The 12,500-nt window shown below is 37.6% G+C and overlaps 1 protein-coding gene across 1 annotated transcript in view; it reads right to left on the bottom strand.

Annotated features, from left to right (window-relative positions):
* Positions 1-9,538: 9,538 nt before the first annotated feature.
* cpne4a (copine IVa) overlaps positions 9,539-12,500 on the bottom strand; it is a 21,071-nt gene continuing 18,109 nt past the window's right edge. Inside the window, exon 16 of the mRNA XM_062986024.1 lies at positions 9,539-9,908. Coding sequence (XP_062842094.1) covers positions 9,777-9,908 — 132 coding nt within the window. The 3' untranslated portion in view covers positions 9,539-9,776. The remainder of the gene's footprint in view (positions 9,909-12,500) is intronic.

Raw genomic sequence — 12,500 nt, 5'->3', positions numbered from 1 at the left:
CATTTTATTTCATAATAAACTTTATTTTATTAAATGATATAATGATATACAGTATATTTAATTATGTGATATTAAATTATGTAATTACAATTACATTTATTAAATTTAATTAAATATTTCTTGATTTATTCTCTCATCAAACTCAAACTTTATCTTTCATTCATTTATTAATTAATTTATTAATTTAATTAAATAATATATTTTTTTTATTTATTCATTTATTTAATCAGTATTACATTTATTTATCTACTTATTTATTTGTTTGTTTATTTATTTATTTATTCATTCATTCATTTAATTATTTATTCATTTATTCAGTAATTTAATCATTAATTAATTTATTTATTTATTTATTCATTCATTCATTAGGATTTAAAGGTGATGTTTTTCATTTTGGTTCCGTTCATGACAGGACAGGTAACTACAGGTTACCCATGATTCATCACCACTGTTGACACGTCCAATGTTTAGGGACCAAAATCTGATCCACCCACCCGAGCTTCGTTCATCCTGAATGCTAGTGTCTCATGTACTGACTGGTAACAGTGTAAAACTCTATAATTACAGGAATAAGCAGCATATCAAATATAATCCGGAAGAAAAATGAATAAATAAATAATTAAATAAATAGGGCTGCTTTGATAGCACTTATTACAAAGCTGACAAGGATGTGACACTTGCTCGACTGTGGACACTCTCACCCACATCTGAGCAGCTTCTCACCTCTTACTGAGCTGTTTTAGCGACTCTGACGACAACAGCAACAACTACCACTAAAATAACGAAGCGACGGATGAATTATTGGAACACAGCCTGGTTCACACATTAAAAACAGCCGGCACGCCAAAGCAGGGTCGCGTATTTTTAGAGCAAGTGTGGAAACTGGAGAAAAAGCTGAGCGCCGCTCCCAGAATCCTCAGCTGCTGCGTGTCGGCTAGAAGCGAGAAGCGTTTCGGCGATTTAAGCACGAAGCCGCCGGGATTTGTGGCGCCTTTTAGCCGTCTGTGCTGAATAAATACAGATATAAAGAACAAGATGAGTTAATAAACTAGGCTGTCCCAATACTTTCGTTCACACAGCAACAAGGATTCTTACCTTTAATTATATAAAATAAATATCACACTTTAACTTAGTGGCAGAGCTTTGGGGAAGGCCCTTTCCTATCCCAGCAGGACTGATGAGCCTGATGTGGAGAGCCCTGACTTCAACACCACTATACAACTCTGGGATGAATCGGACTGTTGACTGCTAGCCAGGCCGTCCTGTCCATCATCGATGCCTGGCACAAATTACAGACGTACTTCAAAATCTTAGCTGTTACAGCTACAATATGAATGACTTTTAATTAGTGTCCACATACTTTTGGTCACCTCTGGTCACCTTAATGAGGTGGATTAAAGCATAAAGGAAAATATTCGATATTTCTATTTTAATTGAGCTCATTTTATTTACACTTTTCTTCCAGTTTAGTCGTAGCCAGTTCCTCTTTCTCTGCTGGAGACCCCAATGGCGTACTGAGGAGTGTATACTCTCCTGACACGCCCTCCCTCCGACCCCTTCTTATTCGCACGTACGTTGGTGGATCGGCGCATGAGGTCGGTCTCGCGCCCGGGGAGTCAAGCGCTGATCTCCACCTTCCTCGGGCTACTAACCAGGGTCCTTACACAGCCTCGAAGACCCCGCCCACTTTTAGTCACGTCTTTTCCCACCCAGCAGACTAGTGGCCGATTGTGCCTGCTAGGGGAGCCCAGAGCGGTAGAGAGAACAGAGTGGCGACACTCCCATAGGGAACCGTTGGAAAGGGGGCGGGACATATTTTCTGTGCAGCTTCCGGGTTGTGGAGCTCTGTATAGTTCCAAACATCCCATAGAGCCCCATTCATTTCCACTACTTATCAAGCATTTTTAGCTGTTTGTTGCTTTGTTTTAAAAAAAATAATGAATTTGATGTCATTAATATACGTAATACTGTTATTATTTAGCATTTGCTCAGCACTAAATGTTACATGTTTATCTTAATTAATAGGTATAACTGAATTTAGCTTAGTCAGCTAAGCTAAATTATTGACACTAGAGTCTTTTCACCTAAAATTGATTAATTAAAAGTTGATTAATCAAGAGTCTTGTTACAGAAATGATAATAAAACATCAGAGCCATAATAAATCATTATACTTTTACTTTCATTCTTAAGTACATTTGAAGGTAAATTTAGTTTAGTACTTTAGTGGAGGTAAAGAGTATTTTTACTTTTACTACTACTTTTACTGGAGTAATATGTTACCTTGGATATCTCTACTTCAACTCAACTACATGGTTTGTGTACCTTGTCCACCACTTACATTAGACAAAATGAACTAGTGCATATTAATTATGAATTAATTCATGTATTACATGTAGGAATAAATTATTACTTACTCATGAAATAAGACATGAATTAATGCTATTTCATGTACCTGCACTATAATGTTAAAGGTATTGGTACGGTAGTGTGTTTATGAATCTGTTCATTCAGTGCAGGTAAACCTTATGAATCCAGCCACATGGCTTAGTGTTTAACCAAAATGATTATTATTATGAATCCTCAGGAAAGTGAAGGGAGATTAGTTTATGTAAAAAACAAAACATAAAAAACTGTCTAATCTCTGTACTGTATATTGTCTCTACTACTTAATGATATGGCATGATGTAATGTATGCTAATATAATGTACTGTGTGTTAACAAGAACGACCTATTAAGTCATTATAAACATCAATCTTCCACTTCATATACCAAATTGATATTAAAGCAGATGCAGTAAATGTAAACGCAGTTGAAAATACCCAGAAATTGTACAAATGTTTATTATTTAGCGTTTAATATTTCACTCACTGCTGCCTGTCCCATATGAGAACATGACAGCGCCGGGTTTGTTTGGAACTATTGGAGGGTTACATGAACCACGTGACCGCGTAGCGGCGAGATCAAGGAGTGTCGCAACTCTCTCTATCTACGGCTCTGGGGGAGCCCAGCTGACTGGTAGCCGACCTGAGATTCCCAGTGCAGATTGAGCTGATTTTGGATGTGATGATGATAATAACGCAGAATCCTTTTCATGCCGACTGAAGGAATTTGGGGAGGAATGAAAGTAAAATTGACGGCAAAAGAAATTCAGTTGAGCAGAACACGAGTTTATCATCACCATCAATCACCAGCAGCACCGACTCACCGTGATGGACAAGTTTTATTTATCTGCTCGTTTATTCTCTGTTATATTTGAGATTTATATCAAATATTCTGATCATTAATCACATCAGAATGATTCAATTATCGACCCATAAATCATTAAATTATCATCAAATGATCGTCTTCAAACTCCAAAAACTCCCATCAAACCTCAGAGCAGAGCAGCATCACATCGTTTCTAACATCATAAATGGGTTTTTAACATACTAACAGTGTTTCTAACATATAAACAGCGTTTCTAACATGCTAATAACGTTTTTTAAACATGCTAATAGTGTTTCTAACAAGCTAATAGAGTTTCTAACATATAAAATGCGTTTCTAACATGCTAACAGTGTTTCTAACATAATAAAAGCGCTGCTAACATGCTAACAACGTTTTTACCATGCTATCAGTGTTTTTTACATAATAGTAGTGCTTCCGACATGCTTACGGTGTTTCTAACATGTTAACAGTGTTTTTTTTTACACTAGATCAGTGCTTCTGACATAATAAAAATATTTCTAACTTGCTAACAGAACATCACAACAAGAAGGTCATTGGTTTGATTCCCAGGTGGAGTGGTCCAGGTCCTTTTTTGTGTAAAGTTTGCATGTTCTCTCCGTGTCTGTGTGGGTTTCCTTCGGGTGCTCCGGTTTCCTCCCACAGTACACATGCAGCGTGTGTGTGTGTGTGTGTGTGTTTTCCCTGTGATGAACTGACGACCTGTCAGAGATGTCGCCTGCCTTTCGCCCATTAAATTGGACCCACTGTGACCTTGATCAGGATAAAGTACTGATTAAATGGACAGTGAGTGAATGAATGAATGTGGTACTACAGACCGTTTGGATCAGCGGGTGGTCGGTGGGTTAGTAGGCGTGGCGGCTGATGTATAAAATTTGTTCTATAAAATGAAGCTCACGCCTCTGACTGGTTTTGTCGCCGGTTCTGTAAGAACAAGGTCCATAAGCGCCTGGTTTGACGGGGTGATGAATTGGAACCTCCGCGGGGAGTCGGTTACAGACGACGGATTGTGTTTATTACGATCGAGCTCCTTCATTAAAGATCTGTTCGGGGAACCTGTGAGCGAGAGTAATATTTCAATAAAGCTTCAATATTCAGCGTCGATCCCACAGAGCAAATCCAGTAAATCCAGTAAATCCAGTACGCCGTCCTGCATCGGGAATCCATATAGCACGCTGAACCCACCGCATCCTGAAGATCATCGAGGACCTACAGCAGATACCACACACCCATCTTTCAGAACGCTTGATACCCAGTACCTGCGGGCTACTTCACATTTCGGTGAGGGTGAGGCTGTGGTGGCGCTCTCCACCGGACACTGAGAGCAAAATATCACAAGAATGGCAGGAGCTTCAGTCACCTTCACCTCAACCGACTCGTGTTTAAATACGAACGGGGATTAAAGGCGGTGTCACGCTACGTGTAAAAAGTTCACCTACCAATGGCGGGGCTGTTTCAGCCATCCCTCAACCTCAGACATCCTCAGCCAATCATGTTTATAAAGACGCCCGACCGGCTGGTAGCACTGCTGAGATTCGAATGTTGGATTACCGAATCCTGGCAGAAGTTTGTATCGGCATGTGAGCGCCCACAGCCACAGAAGCTAACAAACACGTCCTTCCTTCCTGATTGTCCTTTAAAGCAGAGTTTGTTGTGTCTTGTAAACCACAGTGGGACCAGATTAGGATGCAAGACGCATGAAAAATCATGGACAAAATGTGGGTCGCTTGAAAAACCCTGATTTAAAGAATGGACGCGCTGAGAGACGCTCGAACATCCGTGTCTTATTTCCACGAGAACAGAAACGCGGCTGATCAGAACCTGGTCTCATCGAGGATGACGCCGCTTCCATCGTCGATAAAAAAAATCAGCATATGCTGCAGCCTTCAGCTACCAAATCTCGACTCATCTAAACATCATCTGGATGTCATTGGCGGTTTCGGAGCCTGTGATCACGCTCGCCAGGACCGCCGTCCAATCACAGACTGAGAGAGAAAAGCTTAGAGAAGATCAGCGTCGCATCTGTCCGGCGCAGCTCCACAGACGTCAGAATCAACGCCAACCAGCGACTGAGCCGTTCTGACTTCTCTGTGTGGTCCAGCAATTTGTTTACTTGTTTATTTTCAGTCACGCATCTGTAGTGAAACATGAGTGATTAAGAGGACGATTCTGTGCGGCCAAAAGTATGTGGACGCCTGATTGTGAGCTTGTCGGACACCCAGTTTTAAAAACAAACTGTATTAAAATAGTGACCATTAAAATGTGACCATTTCAACTGAAACAACAGCCGCTCTACTGAAAAGCTTCTCACCAGACTTGTGGGAATTTGTGATGTCTGTCAGGAGAGTCTCAGTCGGAGTTCCGGTTCATCCCAGAGCTGTGAACGGGAGGTCAGGGGTCAGTGCAGGACACCAGAGTTTCTTCATGTCTTTATAAACAAACATTTCCTTTACATGACTGATTTATTACACCTGTTAGTAATCGTTGTGGCTGAAAAGCATGAATTCAGTAATTAAAGTGGCGTCCCAATACTTTTGTCTATATTGTGTATCAGTGTCTGACCTTAAAAAAGCTTTTTTAAAAGTAAAATCCTACAACATTGCTAAAGTACACAATAGTAGTAATGTAGTTTATTAAATAATAAAAAATGCTTTTGATGATCTTCTGACAGACATTTTGTCGCCTCACAGCAAAAAGGGTCTGGGTTCGATTCTCTGGGTCTTTTCGGTGTGGAGTTTGCATGTACTCCATGTTCTGTGTCTATGTGCTCCGGTTTCCTCCCACAGGTCCAAACACATGCAGTCAGTTTAATTGGATCTACTAAGAAGTGTGTGTGTGTGTGTGTGTGTGTGCCCAGGGTGTTTCCTGCTCTTCACCAATGAATCAGTCCCACCGTGACCCTGATGGTGTTAAAACAGACAATGAGTGAATGAATGAACTTAATAACTGGACGTTTCGGGTCTCGGGGGACTCGCATCTCCATCATTCTTCACCCACGTCTCCATGACGACGAGGATTTCAGGCCTCATCGTCACTTCCGAGGAGACGTACCGGGGGTCTTTATTCTCACCCAGCATCGACTCGTCAGTCACAGATTATAAGACCTTTAATCTCTGGACTAAGCCCGAGATCTGTCGCCTGGACGCGTCGTCATGGAGACCAGCGCAATATCCTCTAAAGTACCACTAAAAATCTGGGATGTGATGTGATGCTGCACCCACACAAGGTTTACAAATCATTACATAAAGGAAAGTATGTGCTTCCAACTTTAAACAGTGCAGCAAGAGTTTAGGGAAGGTCCTTTTGTGTAGGGAAGGATTCTGGGAATCGAACCTAGGTCCTTCTTGCTGTGAGGTGACATCGCTACCCAAATAAAAATCTGCTTTACATTTACAGTTTCAGCATTTAGCAGACGCTTTTATCCAAAGTGACATACAGGACTGTGACAGTATACTGTCTAAGCAATTGAGGGTTAAGGGCCTTGCTCAAGGGCCCGGCAGTGGGTTTTGATCAGCAACCTGTCAATTACTAGTCCAACACCTTAACCACTAGGCTACACCTGCTTGAGTAGTTTCCTCTAGGGTTGCTATAATTTTTAATAAGTCATTTCTCATGACTTTGTGATGGTTGTCTGCACACATGGGTCAGGTTTCTCCAGCGTTCTCTCATGTCTCATGCCTCTAGTAGACTGGCCCCTGGTATTAAAGTCTATGTCGTGATGTCGTCGATCGGTTTATTCTCGATTCTCATCATTTCCCCTGTCTGTCCTCACCCCCCCACCCCACACACACACCCCTGCCGCCCCTCCAAAAAAAAGAGGTGAGCGTGTTTTTGTGTGTGTTACAGGCTAAATCACGTAATGACAGGTTGATATTTTGATAAAGTTCACATCAGCAGTAGAAAAAACGCTCAGATCGAGATCCAGGCAGATTTTTTCGGAGCCGGAAGGTCAGATCTCTCGTTCGGATCGGTGATTGATGCGTCGGGAGAATATCACGCCGTCCTTTTGTTTGATCTTCCACCACAAAAAAAGCGAGCCGGATGAAATAGTGGGCGCGGCGCTCGGCTCCAAGGTTCCTCTGATCAAACACGTCGAGCCGAGACGTCGGAGCGAGGGATGGAACTCAAACAGAGCTGATTACAGAATTAAAAACGAGAATCAGAGTCAAATTTAATCAAACACGTCGGGTCTGGTTTCATTCTCAAACTCTCATCTACAGGATAAAGCACAGCAGACACAGAACAGCCTTGCATGGCCAAAAGTATGTGGACACCGCAGAGGAGAACGTCCCACAGATGTGACACTCAAGTTAGTGCTCAGCCCTGTAGAGCGGCTCTTATCGTTCTGAAGTAAGAACATCTAGGAGAAACCACAGCTTAACTCTAAATCCACGTAGGTTCACAAAACAGGAAGCTCCTACTGAGTTCCAAACTGCTCTTGGAGGCAAAGTCAGAAAGGATGCACAGGCCTAAAATAATCCTGCACGACTCCAGGCATCAGTGGAGTGGTTGAAAGCACATCACCACTGGACTCTAGAGCTATGAGCTATGAATCACGCAGTTCATCAGATCTCCACGTTCCTCCACTTCTGTACAGGCGCTTCAGGCTACTAACCAGGGTCCTTACACAGTGTCGCCCACTTTTAGTCTGATCGTTTCCCACCCAGCACACTAGCGACCGATCGTGTCTGCTAGGGGCGCCCAGCCGACCGGTAGCAGAGCTGAGATTCATTCTCGGAGAGTCCAGAACCCCATAAATGATTTTCCATGATCATAAAGAGTCAAATGTGACAGTTCAGCTGTAAAAACGAGCCACTTTAGCATTAATAAAATGTAAACTTTAATATTTTTATAATAATTTTCTACAATAACGTGTGTTTACATTCAGCATAAACCCGGTGCATGCACTCGAACCCACATCACATCCACTCGTCCTCGTCTAAACACTCACTCATCACAATTCACACCCAGATTATTAATAATAATAATAACACAAACTTATTTTATTTATCAAAGTCTAATAAACCACCAAAAGTACAAAAAAATATTCTAGTGTTACTGTTGTGCTTTAATGAGGAGAAAAGTCCTCGTTATACAGGCAGAGGTTCCGTCCCAAACACTACTGTTCATACAGGGTTCCTGATCACACCTCATTCACTCATATACACCAACTCCAGGGTCAAAACGGTTCTGAGTACCAGGAGAGAGTTACACCCTGACCAGCCGGTGATCTGTTTAATTTACGTCCACATTAAAAGAGATAACTGCACAGTGACGCCACACAGACGTTTTTAATCTCAGTATAAGGTGGGAGTTTGGTTAGTGCGGTTCTCCGTACGCGATACGGCTCTCTGTGGGAACCCGACACTGATGGGTGACGAGAAGTGGCCTCAGATTGGACACGGGTCGGATCGGGGGTTGTGCAAGCGGCAGTGGGTTCAAAATCAGTGGCTGGAGATGAGTAAATTGAGTGATGGGGGAGGGGAATCCAAAATAAATAAATGAATATGTACTTAAAAAATACATAAATAAATGCATTAATTAATTAATACAAAAATAATTACAAAAGTAAATTAATTTATTAATGAATAAATAAATAAATAAATAATACATGAATCAACAAATAAATGTTTAAATAAATATTTAAATAAATAAAAAACAAAACCATAAATAAATAAATAAATCCATAAATAAATAAATAAATCTATAAATCAATAAATAAGACCATAAATAAATCCATAAATAAATATACATAAATAAATGAATCCATAAATAAATATACACAAATAAATAAATGAATCCATAAATAAATATACATAAATAAATAAATCCTTAAATAAATAAATAATACATAAATAAATAAACATATAAATAAATACTCAAATAAACAAAAATCAATAAAACCATAAATAAGTATACATAAATAAATAAATAAATCCATAAATGAATCCATAAATAAATATACATAAATAAATAAATCCATAAATAAATAAATAAATACATAAATAAATAAATACATAAATACATAAATATACAAATAATTAACAGCATAAATACATATAAATACAAAAAAATACATAAATAAATCCATAAATCAGTACATGTATACATTCATGTAAGTACTTATAATAAACACTAGTGTTTGGGACACGACCAGAGTGTTTATAAGTTCCCCTGACACAAACATTTAGAGGTCTGATTAATTCATATTGCCATGCAAAATACAATCATGCATTTTCCAGCAGTGCAAAAACCCTAAAGGTGCAAAACATTTATCATCTACAACAGAAATCTAATCGACCTACATCCCAAATCCTCAGAACGGAGCAGAAATAACGCAGGAATGTTACCAAATTTAGCAAAATCTCCATAAACGTGTGGATACAGACATAGAAAAGGATCAGAGACGTGTGCTAATCAACACGCTAGGTCTGAAACATGCACCCTGTGTTTGGTCTGGTGGCACCGTGGCACCGTGGCACCGCGGCACTGTAACTTCAGCCCACGACCGTCCGCTCATGCAAAACCGCCGATGTGTAGAGTTCAGCGCTCAGAGGTTAAACGTCCTGGAAGACTCGTACTCACTGGGGCACTTGGGTTTGATGCCCTTGCTGTTGTAGTAATCCACCACCTGATTGGGGACCTCGGCTAACACGCTCTTTGCCAGCGCTGCGGGGGACGCCTGCGGGTACCAAATACAGACACATTAAATTACACGAGACTTCATTTACAATTAACGTTCAATGTTTTTCTTTGACTGGACAAATAAAACTTCTCTGTGCCCATATACATAGGGCTAGTTTGACTGCACACATTAAAAACTACATGGGACAGTGGTCCATGCCAAGGTCCATGATTATTTCAGCATGACGATACCAGGCCTTTAACAGAGTGGCTTTGTAAACACAGAGTGCGTGTGCTTGACCGGCCTGCCTGCAGTCCAGATCTGTCTTCTATTAAAATTGTATGATGGATCATTAAGAGAAGAATCAGGAGAGTCATATAATAATAATAATAATAATAATAAAATAATATTAATAATAATAATAATGATAAAATAATATTAATAATAATTATAATGATAAAATAATATTAATAATAATAATAGTAATAATAATAATAAAAATAAAAATAAAAATAATAATATTAATAATAATAAAAATAATAGCAATAATAATAATAATAATAAGTAATCATTATTATTATTATATTAAAATAATAATATTAATAATACAAATAATAAGAATAATAGTAATAATAATAATGACAATAATAATAATTATTATTATAACAAAAAATTTATAGTAATAATAACGATAAAATGTTTACATAAATAATAATAATATTGATAAAAATATAACAACAGCGATATTAATAATAATTGGAATTAATTACAAGAAAAAAGGAATAAACCAGTAAAACATAAACACAGAGACGTGGGGGGGGGGGGTAATGAAGTGTAACTCTCGCGCTCTCGTATGTTCCTTGTGATGATTAAAGAAGCTGTAAAGCTGGAGCTTATTAACGAGGAGACTCTAAGGAAGCAGTAATTAACACCACGCACTTTAATGTACTTGATAAATGAAGGAGTTCTGTCCGCATCGCAATGCGCTAATTAATCTGAACAGCACTAATGCGCCGGTGCTAATCTTGCTACAGCAAATCAGCAAATGAACACGTGCAAACGAAAAGCTGATTTGTTCTGAACAAACACACACACACACACACACACACACACATAATCAAACACACACACACAATTAATAAATGTAAACAGCATTGGAAAGAAGTGCTAACATCTATTATTACTCTGTACAGAGAGTAGGTATACAATCACTGATATGAGAGGAAACATGTTAGTAGTACTAATGCTAGTGGTAATAAATATTTAATAGTATCAGTAGTACATTATAAGTAGTAGTAGATATTAGTAATGTTTGTTTATTACTAGTACAAGTAACAGTAACAGTATTAGTAATATGTTAGTAGTAGTAGGAGGAGTATTAATAGTATTAGTGCCATACTATTAGTAGAAGTATGTTAGCAGTAACAGTACTAGTAGTAGTGACAGAAGTATTGGAAGTACTAATACTAGTATATTATTGATAGAAAAACTATGTTAGTAAACTATATTAGTAGTAGTAGTAGTGTTAGTAATAGTGGTACTAAAACTAATATAGATAGAGTTAGTAGTATAATCATAATAATGGAAGTAATAGTAGTGTTATTGTTAGTAGTAGTAGTACTAATAGCAGTAGCAGTATAATGATAGTAGTATTAATAGAATAATAGTAATACTTGTATAGTATTAGTAACACTGAGTGGTATAGTATAATTATCAGCAGTACTAGTATTAGTAGTATGTGAGTAGTAATAATGAGTAATAACAGTAGTAGTAGTTCATGTGATTAGTATTAGTTACAGTAGTATTATTAACAGAAGTAGTAATGGTATTAGTAGTATAAATAGTGATTAATAACAGTAGTAGCACTAGTATCAATAGTAATAGTAATGGTATTAGTAGTAGTGGTAGTATAGGTAACAGTACTAGTAGTATCTGTGATTATTATTAGTAGTAATAACAGTAAGTAACAATATTAGTAATATTAGAGAAGTATTAATAATAATAGTAGTAGTTAGTTGTAGTGTGATTAGTAGTAGTAACAGTAGTAATAGTAGCATTTGTTGTGGTAGTAATAATAATAAGTAACAGTAGTAACACTATTAGTAGTATTAATAGTAGTAACAGTGAGTAGTAACAGAAATACTAGTAATTAATAGTAATAGTAGCAGTAGTGAGTAGCATAAGTAACAGTAATAATAGTAGTATTAATAGTAATAGTAGTAGTAGTTGTGATTATAGTAGCAGTAGTAATAGTAGTAACAGTAATAGTAGTAGTAATAATAATTATTAACAGTAGTAACAGTAATAATATTAGTAGTAACAGTAGTACTAGTAATCAATAGTACCAGTAGTATTAGTTATAGTAGTAATAATTAGTAACAGTAGTAATAGTAGTAATAGTTGTAGTATTAATAGTAACAGTAGTAAAAGTAGTATTAATAGTAATAGTAGTTTTAGTTGTAGTATTAATAGTAACAGTAGTAAAAGTAGTATTAATAGTAATAGTAGTATTAGTTGTATTAACAATAACAGTAGTAATAGTAGTATTAGTTGTAGTATTAATAGTAACAGTAGTAAAAGTAGTATTAATAGTAATAGTAGTATTAGTTGTATTAATAGTAACAGTAGTAATAGTAGTATTAGTTGTAT

Source organism: Trichomycterus rosablanca, chromosome 23 (genome assembly GCF_030014385.1).
Source record: "Trichomycterus rosablanca isolate fTriRos1 chromosome 23, fTriRos1.hap1, whole genome shotgun sequence".
Taxonomy (NCBI): Eukaryota; Metazoa; Chordata; class Actinopteri; order Siluriformes; family Trichomycteridae; genus Trichomycterus; species Trichomycterus rosablanca.
This window is presented reverse-complemented; position numbering and strand designations above follow the sequence as displayed.